This window comes from Lepidochelys kempii, chromosome 2 (assembly GCF_965140285.1).
Source record: "Lepidochelys kempii isolate rLepKem1 chromosome 2, rLepKem1.hap1, whole genome shotgun sequence".
NCBI classification, from domain to species: Eukaryota; Metazoa; Chordata; order Testudines; family Cheloniidae; genus Lepidochelys; species Lepidochelys kempii.
Genome location: NC_136381.1, coordinates 111,281,930 through 111,294,870, shown reverse-complemented (window position 1 = coordinate 111,294,870; position 12,941 = coordinate 111,281,930). Strand labels below are relative to the sequence as shown.

The following is a 12,941-nucleotide window of genomic DNA, read 5'->3' as shown; positions in this document are numbered from 1 at the left end:
TCAGCAGAGGGACGACCTCACCTGCATTCAGGGATCATCCTGCTCCTTGTGGCCCTAGCTGGGAGTCTCTGCTTTGCCAGACCAGGACCACAGCGACCCACCCACTCATCTTGCACCCAGGTGACTTGCGCCCCTTGACAGCGCTGGGAACACGCAGTCAGTGTTGCCCTAACCCGATCCCCTTTTGTTTCCCAAAACGGTGAAAATTCAAATCAATAAAAATAAAATGCTTAAAACCCATAATTACACACAACTGAGAAAAATAAAACCGATAAAAAACGTTTAAAAATAAAAATTGGTATTATCCATTGAAATTACAAAAAATAGAAGTCAAATTTTGCCAAAACCTTATTTATAAGACATTTTTCAGTCAGACAATTTTATTTATTTCTTTATACAAGAGGGGGAAAAAACCCTGACCTCTGCCTGCACTTTCAGCATATTTTCTACAAAAAATTGGCTTGAACCCTGCAATTTTAACCTACATTTTACACGTTTAGGAATTGGCCAAGATTGTAGCATAATGAGAGTTCAACAGAGACTTCATAACTGATTTCTAAGGAATAGGAGCCAGATTGCCAGAGCATTAGCCCAGAGTAATATTTACAGACAATAACCTACATCTTTATAGTGAGGCTCACTATACAGCTAGTATTCTGAGGCCTCATTTATTTTAAACCTCTTTAACATGTAACCATTTTAACTTTCAAAGCAAATCTAAAGGTAATTCTAATTTAATGACACAAATGTATCTTGTTTGTTGAAATTACATTATCTGGATCCAGTAAACTAATACACAGACATTTACATTGATAGACCCAAAAATACCGAGTAAAGATTTCATTTAACAATCACACAACTGCAGTAAAATGACAGCGACATTGCCATGTTTTCCGCTGCTAAACTACAGAACACCCACTTTGTAAAGGATGCAGGACAATGAACCCAAAATGCAAACTTATCCCTATAGCTGTATGAAACACTCTACACCCGAAAATCTGTTTATGGTATGTGAGATTTTGGCATACGTTCAATGCTACTCTTAAAAAATTATTTGAGTTCTTAACCACCACCAGACATGCCAAACATCTTGAAAAAAACGCAGAAATTGGGCTTGGTTTTGGCTTAATTGGCTTGTGAGTTGCTTTTTGGTTAGTTTTTGGCTTGTAGCTTTTTTTTTGGGGGGGGGGGGGAGATCCGCTCCTGGCAGGGCGGGCGGGGGTTGGGGAGGGAAGAAAGAAAGAAAGTCAGGGGTGCATACTGAGCCCACCACAGTCCCAGACTGCATGCCGGGGGGATCTAGTCAGAGTGTTGGGGTTCTTAGGGATTGGATTGTTTTGGCCTTGTTTTGAAATGGGATTAGCTTGATTTTTGGCTTCTTGTGAAAATCAGGGTGCTTACTTACTGTGTGAAAGTTGGCAACTGTGAACGCCACTAACCTTTTCCTTGACGGTCCTTCTTCAAAATCTGAAGAACTAACATCATTGCTAGTTGAGGACACTTGCGATGCATCGTCCTTCTCGTTCTCTGACTGTTCTGATCCTGGTCCTAATCCCTTCGATGGGCCATTAGTGAGAAGTCCTGTAAGGGTGAGACAAACAGTACAGAATGTTCAAAATATGCATTAATAATACTGAACAGGCCAGGAGAAAGTTCACACAGGATACGAAGAGCAAATACAAGGCTCCAAAACTCTTTCCTTGCAAAAATGAGCATCCCTGGTAATAAGAACGGCACTACTGGGTCAGATTAAAGGTCCATCTAGCCCAGTATCCTGTCTTCCAACAGTGGACAGTGCTATATGCCCCAGAAGGAATGAACAGAACAGGTATTCCAGTTAGAAACTGATGAATCTGCAGATATTTAGCTTAGTGGAGAACTGCAAACGTCCATTACAAATCAGCGTACAAAGGGTCAAGAAAAGTGCTTGGGGGGGTCACACAAAATCTTTTCCCATCTCTTAAAAATGGCATAATTTTATCAGCATAATTTCATCTCTGTGTTACAGAATTTATACAAGTTACTGTATCTGGCATTAATAGGGGTCATTTGCATAAAGCTCTGCATCAATATAAAAATAAATTATGTGGACAATTTCTATTTCTCCTCTTCATTCTGCTGCTTCCAACCATTGCAATTTATGATGCGTTAACCATTGTAAGTCCCAAAGGTGTGATAACATAAGGTCTGTTTCCCTTGACTCTCCTATTTGCCTAGCCAAGTCCCACTCAGCTACAGTGGCTGCGGGTGATGAGACAAAGCTACACAAAATAGGAGTGAATATACCACAACCACCTTCCTCCTCTGTGACTTCCTATCTCCACTTGAGGAGCACCCTAGGCAGCAGAGCAACATAGGTGGAAAAGGGCATTTAGCCCTACATATGTAGACTAATAACCAAATTTTGATCATCTTACTCACATAAGGACAACATGATTTGACCTAAGACGTGAGGCCGAGAAGCACCAGTAGCACAGCAGCACACTACAACCATTCATGCTTTGGGTTATTAAACTAGCGACAGCTATTTTTTCAATATTTAGGTAAGGCTTTAAGAATTGATCACTGCAGAAATTCCAGTTTTGACTGTGAGAATACCACCGCTTTTTCCAAGCCAACGAAATACTCCTGCAGATGGCATGAGTAGTTTTGTGTCAGAGATTTGTCTCCACCAGGCAACTGCTAGTAGCACTCTCTTCCCTCAGTCTCTCTAACCACCCTTTCCCCAATTTCATTTTAGCCTCCTGCTTGAATCTCTGTTTGTCTCCCTCCAAGGCATGCCAAGCAGCAGCAATCTGCATACCGTGTAGCAGCACTAATGGTTACCTAGTAACAACAGTTCAAAACCAATCACAAACATTGTATGATCATAGTCCATTTGACACTGCCATTGCCGGGAAAGCATTGTGCAGCACTATCAATACAGTGATCACACTCCCTAGTGTTCAACTATGCACATCTGCAAAGCAGCTTCTGAAAGTAAATAGACTATCAGAAAGGAACTTTCATCCCCACGCAGCCTGCTGTATACCAACAGGTACTGAGATGGGAAAAGGCCCTCTGTTCTCTTCTGCCCATTTATTCAGTGCTCCCATTGACACTGTGAGCTGGTACGACACATCATCTCTTATTACATTCTCAAACATTTTGGGACTTTAGTCTCTAAGGTGCCACAAGTACTCCTTTTCTTTTGACTCCACTCTAGCAGCTCTAGCTGGCCCTTTCAAAACAACCTAATTCAAGGGCTCCCTTATACCACCACCTGCCTTGTCTTCAAAGTCTGTACTTAGTCATTACGTTTTTAGATTGCACTACATTTCTCTTGACTTGGAGTCAAAAGCAAATACATGGTGGCTACAGTTGGAGAGCTGCAGGTAGGTAGGTGTGTGTGTTATTTTTAAACACTACTTTTTAACATCCCTTATAAAAACAGAAGCCTGAATTTCACTGTAGGGAAAAATAAAGTAAGATTAAAAAAAGAAAAAAAAAACAGAGTACCAGAAAAAATTTAATGGAGTTAAGCTTAAGATGTGTTTAATACCCTCACTAACTAGTCTGCATGGCAGACACAACACAGAAATAAGTTAAACAACTGTGTTTAAGTTTTCACTTCCCTTTTGTTAATAAATCCCCTTAAATGTTTCCTGAGTCACTGAAGGTCTCAAACTGAAGGACATCAACAAATGAGTTGCAATGAGATTTCTGGCATGAAACTTCTATAGCATTTGTGATGTCAAAAAATGATGCATTTTGGGCTCCCTTCAGGAAGATTCAAGAGGATGTCACATGGAGGAGAAAGTATTTTAAAACCTTAATTAGATGTTATTTACATGCACAATATCCTCACTGGCGACATTCAGCACAGAAGTGTGGCTTTAACTCAGTTTCAGTTTTTGCTTTGCATTTTAACTTTTAAAATGCGAATGATAAAATTTACAGTCTGTAAACTCCAGAGAAGTCTAAACTAAACATATCATTTGGGGCCCTATTTTCAGTAAGTTAACCATTACGAAAGAATTCAGCTAGTTTTTCCAAAAGTAATATTTATTCTGGAGAGATGCCGTATGTCAATACCAGCAACCTGAAGTGTTGGAGTCAAGAAAATCACCTCCTGGGCTGTCAACTCACTTGCATTTGGAAGGTGCTTTCCATTCATCCTCCCACCCTGCCAAACCATTATTGTATTTGGAAGGTGACTATGTGTTTCCCTACTAGAAAAAAAAAAATTAGTTCTCCTATTATTCCAACAAACCCCATTTATACAATGTTCTTTATCATTAAAAAAAAAAAAAAAAAAAATGTTCGTGAATGTAAACAAAACACCTTGAATTAAAACCGGAAATGAATCAAAGCCAGAGCAGCTATAGCTGAAGTATAAAACTGCTAAGTAAACTGACCATCACATTCTGCATCTCCTTAAATATACAGTGATCCGGTCTGAAAGTGACAAAAGGCATAGAGGACTGTGGCACGGTCCACAACTGTCAGGAAAAGATAATGCTTGCAAAGTGCAGAAGGAAAACACTCAAATACAGTTCTGTTCGAAAAATTGCTTTAACGGTGGTATTGTGGAGTTTATTGCCTCTTGGTGATTTCTGTATCAGTTTACACAAAAAGGATGCACTTTTTTCTCCTCTTCTAATTTCTGTTCTTGCAATCTCAGAGCCAAGCCTACACGAGGCACACTCAAGGTCTTTGGACGAGCCTGCAGGTGGCTGATTGACAAGGTCCACTATAGTCTGGAATCTTTTTTTGTGGGAGATAAGTTTTCACTGACCTCAAACTTAATCCATCCTCTATTAAATTTATGCTGTGAGTTGGAGCAAAGGTGGATTTTTCTGTTTATCTGAGGCCCAGAATAGCAAAGAGCCTTGTGAATTATGTGAATGGAGCTAGTCACTTGCTATGATTATTTCCCTCAGGATGAGCCAACTGTCAAGGTACAGGTAGACCTGGATGCCTTGCCATCCCACTTATGCTACCACAACAGCCACACACTTAAAGACCAAAGGGCAGGACCCTGTCTTGGTAGTGAGTCTCTCCTACCAGGAATCTGAGGTATTTCAGGTATGCTGAGCATACAAACAGGTGGAAATAGGCCTCTTCAAGGTTGAGTGCCACAAACCAGAGTTGAGGGGATTACAGAGACCTGACTCATGATCCTGAATTTGAAATGACAGATGAACTTGTTGAAGCCCTGAAGGTACCTATACCCTTTCTTCTTCAAGATTAGAAAATTATGAGAGTAGAACCCCTTGCCCCTGAACTCCAAGGGCACTTTTTCCACTGCTCCGAGTTACAAAAGGGGCTCCTATTTCAACAGTATCATGTCAGAAGAGTTCCTGAGGAGCGATGGGGAAAGGGGGATGGGGGGCGGGGGGCGGGGGGTTTAGAAAGGACCTAAAGCTGTATGCAATACCGTTTGCTGACAAAGTAAGATGCATTGGTTCTTGTTGATTCCCACCCAGGCCTCTTAAAAAAAGACCAAAAAAAGAGTTGCCAAAAAAAAGGGGGTGAGGGAGAATGGGCATAGACCCTCTATAGGTTTTGCCAGACTCTCAGTGGTGTTAAATCTGCTGCTAAGAGGAAGATCCGGAGTGCATAGCAGCTGAGGAAGTGGCAGGAGGATCACCAGCTCAAATTCCTCTCTGGTTCCAGTTCCCCTATGGCTTACAGTACTGAGGGCAGAGGGCACTATCTGAAGCAGCTATGAAGCCTGGCTTGCTTTTCCCTTGGGGCTGAAGTGTACAAGTCCAAAAAGCCCATGATAGCCAGAGAGTCTTTTAACAAACCGAGGGCCTCATTGGTCTTAGAGTTGAAGAGGTCACAGAGCTTGAAGGGAAGATCCTCCATAACTGTTTGAATATCCCTCAGTAACCCCAATGACTGGAGCCTGGAGGAGCTTCGCATCACCACAGACATGGCCAGGGAGCATGCAGCAGTGTCAGATGCAACCTGCATGAAAGTTTAAGCAATCAGTTGCCCCTCAAGCATATCTATCATGAGTGATGCTAGCACAGGATGTGATTAGAAATCCTCAAAGTCCTCAGGAGGGACTTGGCACATCTATCCATTCTTTTGAATGTGGCTGGTCTTGATGTTCGAGCCTGCCACAATTATTTTGCAATGCCACATTGAGTGGAGGTCTTCATCAAGCTGTCTACAGTGACCGCCAGACCCTTTCTTAGTGCTCAGTATAAGCAAGGGTTAAAGCAGCTTAAGTGAGTCTACAAGAGGGATTCGCAACATTTTAACTGGATTCGTTTTAAAAATCAATCTAGTTAAACCATTGTGCTTTTCTAGTAATAGACAAGGCCTCATTTATATAGAGACCACAAATAAGCATTTCAGATCAGAAGGGTTGAGGAGTAGGGGTGAAATCAGTTCAGTGACAAACCAATGTGAAATGGGGAAAAGTATCGGAAGAATTTGGATTTTGTTTTTAAAATGCATTTAAGATTATAATCTTTCACATATTTTTCATCACTAAAGTGACTGGGCACTGAAGCAGGCATGGACACATCCAAATAGTTCGTAGTGGCAGAATGCTAGCCCAAAAAGTGCTTTTGAGAAGGGATTTTTATAATGTTTCCAAAACACTCTACATGCTTCTCTCATCCTACTTCAAATAAGGCATCTGGAAGTAAAGTTTCCCATTCTCTCACACAACAGGACAGTGACATAGTAAAGATTTCTGCACACTTCACTTCATTGCACGAGAAAGCTTGGAAGGCTGAAATAGATGCATGTGTGTTTCCAGCCCAGTGCCTGCGGTCACAAGCAGCTGACAAGAGCGATTGTGATATAGCATTAACAACAGTCAACAACATAGAATGCATGCCAAATATATTAAGAGCATAAATTGACCTAGACAATTGTGACATGGGGAAATTTTGCCACAATTATATTCATAATCTTCAATATGGGGTGAACAGTTAACACTCTGGAAGAGGAGATTACAGTCCTGCTGTCTAGCTCGGCTCTAGAATATGAAAAATTATAAAATAGTATCCTCATATTTCTTGCTCACACAAGCACACATACTCTCTCTTGTAAAGACATTTTAAGCCCTTTTTGTGCATTCATAACTGAACAATACAAACTGAAAATAACCGAGGCTGGTAGTGAGGCCTTGTCTCCAGCGTAGGATTTTTTTTTTTTAAATTAAATATCAGAGTTACAAGTATTGGGGGAGGGGAGAGTTTAGATACAATGAAACTTTCTCACCACAGTACATTATTCCACAGTCATATAATAGTATTGTAATTGTAAATACACAACAGATTTTGAAGGCACAGCTCAGGGCCCTATTGATCTGCCGGATACAATAGCTGTCCAGGATTTTAGCTGTGCGGTTTGAGAAGTGTACCGTAAGTCACCTGGAAAGAAGAAGAGTCAAATTTACTTCATTCTCTTTTCATTATCACTTACAGGAAAACTGCATATAAAAAGCTTAGTATGACAGTAATGCTACAAATGTGAATATTCAAGTCAATAAACAAATTACTGTTATCACATAACTACGTCCACCTGAACATAGAATATACTCAAGTTAAACTCTTAAGTGTACCCCAAGGGGCCCATTTCTGACCTCAGATTACTGTAGGTACATACAACTAAAACTGACTCACATGTGAATTGCACTGTATGAGGCCAAAAATGAGTCCCAGATATACAATTTGGAGAAACAGTTATTATGAAACTATAACCTATTAGTAAACTACTGAGGATTAAAAATACATATTTTATATAATAGACTCTATATTTACATTAAGTTGATATTTCCCTCAAAAAAAAATTAAAGACCAGTCAAAAAATTTTGGAGTCTAAATTATTTGGCTTTGTTTTTTCAGCCTGAGACACACTTCACTTATCAGTTTATTATGAGCTAGTTTCACCCACAAGTTTACTTGCTGTAAATTATCTTTATTGAACAGATCTCTTCTCTTTTCCATTAGTGTAAGACAAACAGATGTAATTGAAATGTGATCAGAATAAGGATCTCATTCTCCCTTACTCTAAAGGCCCACAGCTATCAAAAACAAATAGCCCTTATGTGCATGTGACCATTTATTACCATAGATCTGGTAGGCAGGTTAAAAAATCATGAACCCTTTAATGCCAAGTGAAAATATTCCAATCTCTCTAAAATATTTATTATAGTCTTCACTAATAAGTGTATTGTACAGAGAGCTACTGTATTTAGCTGTTGCATACCTATGAACAAATGATAATTTAGTTTTATTAAGCAAATGCCATCAGTTGCCTTGTGACACCATGACAAGGTATCACATTATGTATTAAACAAACAAGCTTAAAAAAAGAAGGCCCATGATTGTCTTAGAGACCGAAAAACTATGCTTTCAAAGAAATAACCATTTTAAAAAACACATTTTTCTCTGGGATAAAATCCTGTCCTTGTGTCTAGTGTATTTATCATCGACTTCACAGTGAACAAAATGCTCTCCTAGCCTCCGGTGATAATCGAAAGCTACAACAGTATCCTGCAATTATGCCTCATTCTGAAGGTTTTTATTTAAAGTCAACATCTATGCCACCCCCAGGCTCCGTGTTGCCACCATAAGAGTACCAAATGGTACCCAGACTTTTCAGATGACAAGCCACTGGACATTAAGTTGATTATGGTACGCATATGCATATGATATGCATATGCATGCAGTAGTATTGTTATGCCAAAAAACTGTTAGCAAATAACCTTTACAGTTTTCATAAATGAAAAGAACAGTGCTTTTATATGTAGATATACATCATTACTATGGAAGCCAAGCATGAATGACATTACAGCATTAGATGTTTTTGTCAGCCTGTCAAAAGAAGAGCTCACCAAAGACAATTAGGTTAATAAAGCAGGTTGAGGGAAGCTGTTTACCCCCAGCCAAGACTGTTATAGGACTGAGCAACCCAACAAAGACATTCTTGTGATTTCATTATATAGGATGTATATATTATGTGTTACATTTTGTACATGAACATAGAGGGTGCCAATAGGTGGGTTGGAGTAAGTGAAATTAAATAATTTCTTTGTTTCAACATCAAGATTAAACATTTGTTTAGAATGTTTTGGGCGTTAAATTGATCGGCATCTGAGAAGTATTAGTATCAGTAATTCATGGACCTCTGCAACCAAAGGTAAGGAAAAATATTCCAGCCTCCTAGTATGCATGGTAGGCCTGAGCCTTACTGGGTGAAAGGGGGAGCGGCGGGAGTCTGGCTGTGGGGTAGGGGTGAGAGAACAGAACAACATTTGAAGAAAAACACATTCTACCACCCCAATAGCTGTAGTTCGGCATCCAGAAACTCTCTTCCCTAAATCCATAGTTTTATTTCATTAGATTTATACACAAACCTATTAAAAGGGGCACCTATCCCTTGGCATAGGCACTCCTCAACAATTCTTAGGCACATAATCATAAAATAGACCACTCCTATAACTTCTTCCAACCTTTAATCAACAAACCTACAACAGCTGGCAATAAGGCAGCAGCAAAAAAACATGATCAAGATATTTAGGATCTCACAACAGAACCTTCCCATTTCCTCACAGGTAGGGGCAAAGAAAAGAGCCCTGCAGCAAGTCTGGAAGATCTAGAGTAATCTTGGGCTCTTGTGAATCAAGTAGGATAGAGGGGTGCAAGACCCAAAGCTAATAGGAACTCACAGAGAAAACCCTGCCAGCTGTTCCCTCTCTTTTAGATGCAGGAAGCTCCAACTACAGTGCCTCCACTGAAAACCCTGCCAGCTGTTCCCTCTCTTTTAGATGCAGGAAGCTCCAACTACAGTGCCTCCACTGACTGCAACTGTGGCCACACGGAATCAGGATGGGGGCAGCTTTTGTGACAAGCAGGTACCAGGCCATTTAGGGTATGTCTACGCTGCAATTAGACGCCTGTGGCTGGCTCGCACCAGCTGACTTCTGGGCTCAGGTTGGAGCCTGGCTGTAGGAGCCTGGCTGTAGGACCCTGTGAGGTGATAGAATCCCAGAGCTCTGATTCCAGCCCATCATCTCACAGGGTCCTACAGCCAAGCTTCAACCTGAGCCCAGAAGTCTACTCTGCAGTGAAACAGCACCACAGCCCAACCCCATGAGCCTGAGTCAGCTGGCACAGACTAGCCACGGGTGTCTAATTGAAGTGCAGATATACCCTTCAAACCTTCATAAACCTTTAACAGGCTCACAGGCCACGTGGAACCACAACGCATTTTTACAGTATCATAAATGATTAAAACACTGATTTTTTTTAATATATATATATTGGTGGGGAAATGCGCCCAATACTTCTTATTGCCAATGTTGAAATACATCTTAGTAGTTGTGATTAGCCTACACCCACATTTCATCCTGGAATGGCGAGTACCCCATCTCTCTTTTGGGCCGAGGCCTACACCAGCCAGTAAGCTTCAGAGAACAGTGAGGCCTCTAAAGGAAAGGTAGCAGCTACTCATTACAAATGTCTACCCCCCGCTTTGGTGGTGGGAGGAAGGGCAAGGAACTTTGAATCTCCAAGTCTGAAAATACCTAACTGGTTTGTATCTCATGTTGGTCTTCTGGCTGGACAGAATGGTATTACGTTGCCCAGAATCAACAAATGTCTTTTTGATTTGTAGCTACGCCCAAGAACATCTGTCCTCCAATGAAGACACTCTTGCTACATCTCCTATTTATAACAAACAAACAAACTGGCAATTGCGTTAAATGCATATTTTATTCATAACTATTCATGCGCACATGAACGCATACAAAAAGCCAGGTCACAGTAGACACATAGGTTTTATCCCTTGCAGTTAAGGTATATATGCAACAGAAAAATAAGTGGTTTTAACATCTGATAAAGAAACAAAAATACTCAGAGGCCTGAATGAGGTTTTTTTCTTTTTTGAAAAATAAATTCTGCTTGTTTTTTAAATTAGAAACACCAGCTCCTCTTTAGCCTGATTTTGCTGGACAATTTTGTGGATGACTGGAGGACTAGTAGGATGGCATCACACGTAACAGGCGAGTAAGACCACTGAGAGGGAAAGGCATTTTTACCCATAGTGTTTAATATTTCTTCAACATTTTAACTCAAATTCCTAACCAACGTTTCAGGGAAAAGGTATGTGTTATTGATTCAGCACCCCAAATCCTTAAAGTCAAGGGCTGAGAGAACTTCCAATTTACAGAACAGGAAGCAGACATAAGCTGGCAGAGAGGACCTGATATCCCAATACATCTAAAGTAAAAAAGTATTTCAGACCTTCTTTATACATCATGAAGCAGCACAAATAAGGACAAATTTTCCCCTTTGCAGGTTACTTTTACAGTTCCATTTAATCTATAACTCATACTTGCCAACTGGTTATCATTTACTAGCAGTCTCGGGGTTTAGTCAGTTATTTTACACACTGGTTCCTTAAAAGTTGCTTTTAGCCTCACCTGAACTAGCTTAACATTGTAACACAGTGGTTTTCCACCTGTGGTCCACAAACCCCTAGGGGTCCGCAGACTATGTGTAAGATTTCCAAAGGGACCCGTACCTCTATTCAAAAAAATGTTAGGGGTCTGCAAAAGAAAAAAAGGTTGAAAACTACTGATGTAACAGAATAAGTTACCATTAAGGACTGGTAGCCACCAGCAGAACACATCTGATTCTCAAATATCCATCCCCTGATGGAGGAACTAAAACAGATCAGCAAAATCTAAGACATCGTGGCTGTTTTTAGGTGCCATGTGGAATAGTAGAGCCTATAAATAAAATGTATCTCTGGACAACTGCTATTCCATGGGGACAAAGTAGGGACAAAGTAACTAAATGCTTCTCCATAAGTGGCAGTGAAAAGGGACTTGGGAAGTCAGTAGAAGACACACTACAAAGTAAGCAGGAGTCTAACGACTGGAGGAAGCAAGCAAATGAATGAGCAGGTAAAAAAATAGGGTACACAATGCCTAACCACTAGGGATGAATATTTTATAGCCTTGAGAAGAAAATACCTGAACACATCAAAACCCTTATGCTACAGATGAAACCCAAATGCATAACGGTTATGGGGGGGCATTTCTTAGTAGTGGCAGATTTCTAAGGACCATTTACAGGCCTTATCATTTCCAAACAGCATAGCTGTACCAACCTGGGGAGCTACAACAAAGTAGCAGTCTCAAACATTTCTTATAGATAAGTGATGATGGGTTCTACAAATAGGGTTACACTTATCTCAACAGACAAAAATCAAAAAGGCCAATTTCTCCAACAAGAACCATCTTCATAGATTAGAAAAATGTGTCCTTGGCATTTCAGAGAAGGCCAAGAGCTTTCATCTGAAAGGCCACTGGAATAGTCCTCCTCAGAGCTGTATCTCTGCAGGGGTGAACTCTGTAAAGCTACTTGCAATTCTCTGCTCTGGCTGTGCAGAATTGGCACCAAGAAGTGCAGATTTAGCACAGCAGAAAGACTGCAGCAGACCAGTTCAGCAATAAAAGTTAATATGATGTGTAAGGGAATCATCTGTAGCAAGAGAAGGTATCCAAAATTATATATTTCAAGAAGTATGCCAGGTTAAATTAATAACAGAAGACTCAAAACAAAAGGATATAGATATAGACACAAATATATATTAGGGAAGAAGGAAGAAAGCTAGCAAAGCATTAGCTCAGGATCAGAAAGAAAGAACCCTAGCAACAGAACACACTTTGAAAAAGAGGGCAAAGGTGTCAGAAAGACCTTTTGGGGAGGTTATTCTCCATTTAATTATCTGTAATTCTGCCTGTGTGAGACAAAACAAAGAAGCCATGACAGGCAAATGCTGAATGACATATTGCCAATTGTATAGCCTCATTTGATATTGTAATGTCTTTCATTGAGGATTTGTCTTTCATGGTTTTTTTTTTTTTTTTTTTTGCCAAGAGCATGGGCAGCTCTCCAGACAGACTGAAGAAATGTTTTTCC

At 40.3% G+C, this 12,941-nt stretch overlaps 1 protein-coding gene across 3 annotated transcripts in view; it reads right to left on the bottom strand.

Annotated features, from left to right (window-relative positions):
* The window catches only part of JARID2 (jumonji and AT-rich interaction domain containing 2), a 307,495-nt gene that overhangs the window by 133,887 nt on the left and 160,667 nt on the right, over positions 1-12,941 (bottom strand). For all 3 annotated transcript variants that reach the window (XM_073331951.2, XM_073331952.2, XM_073331950.2), the window contains exon 3: positions 1,440-1,581. In XM_073331951.2, coding sequence (XP_073188052.1) covers positions 1,440-1,581 — 142 coding nt within the window. The remainder of the gene's footprint in view (positions 1-1,439; positions 1,582-12,941) is intronic.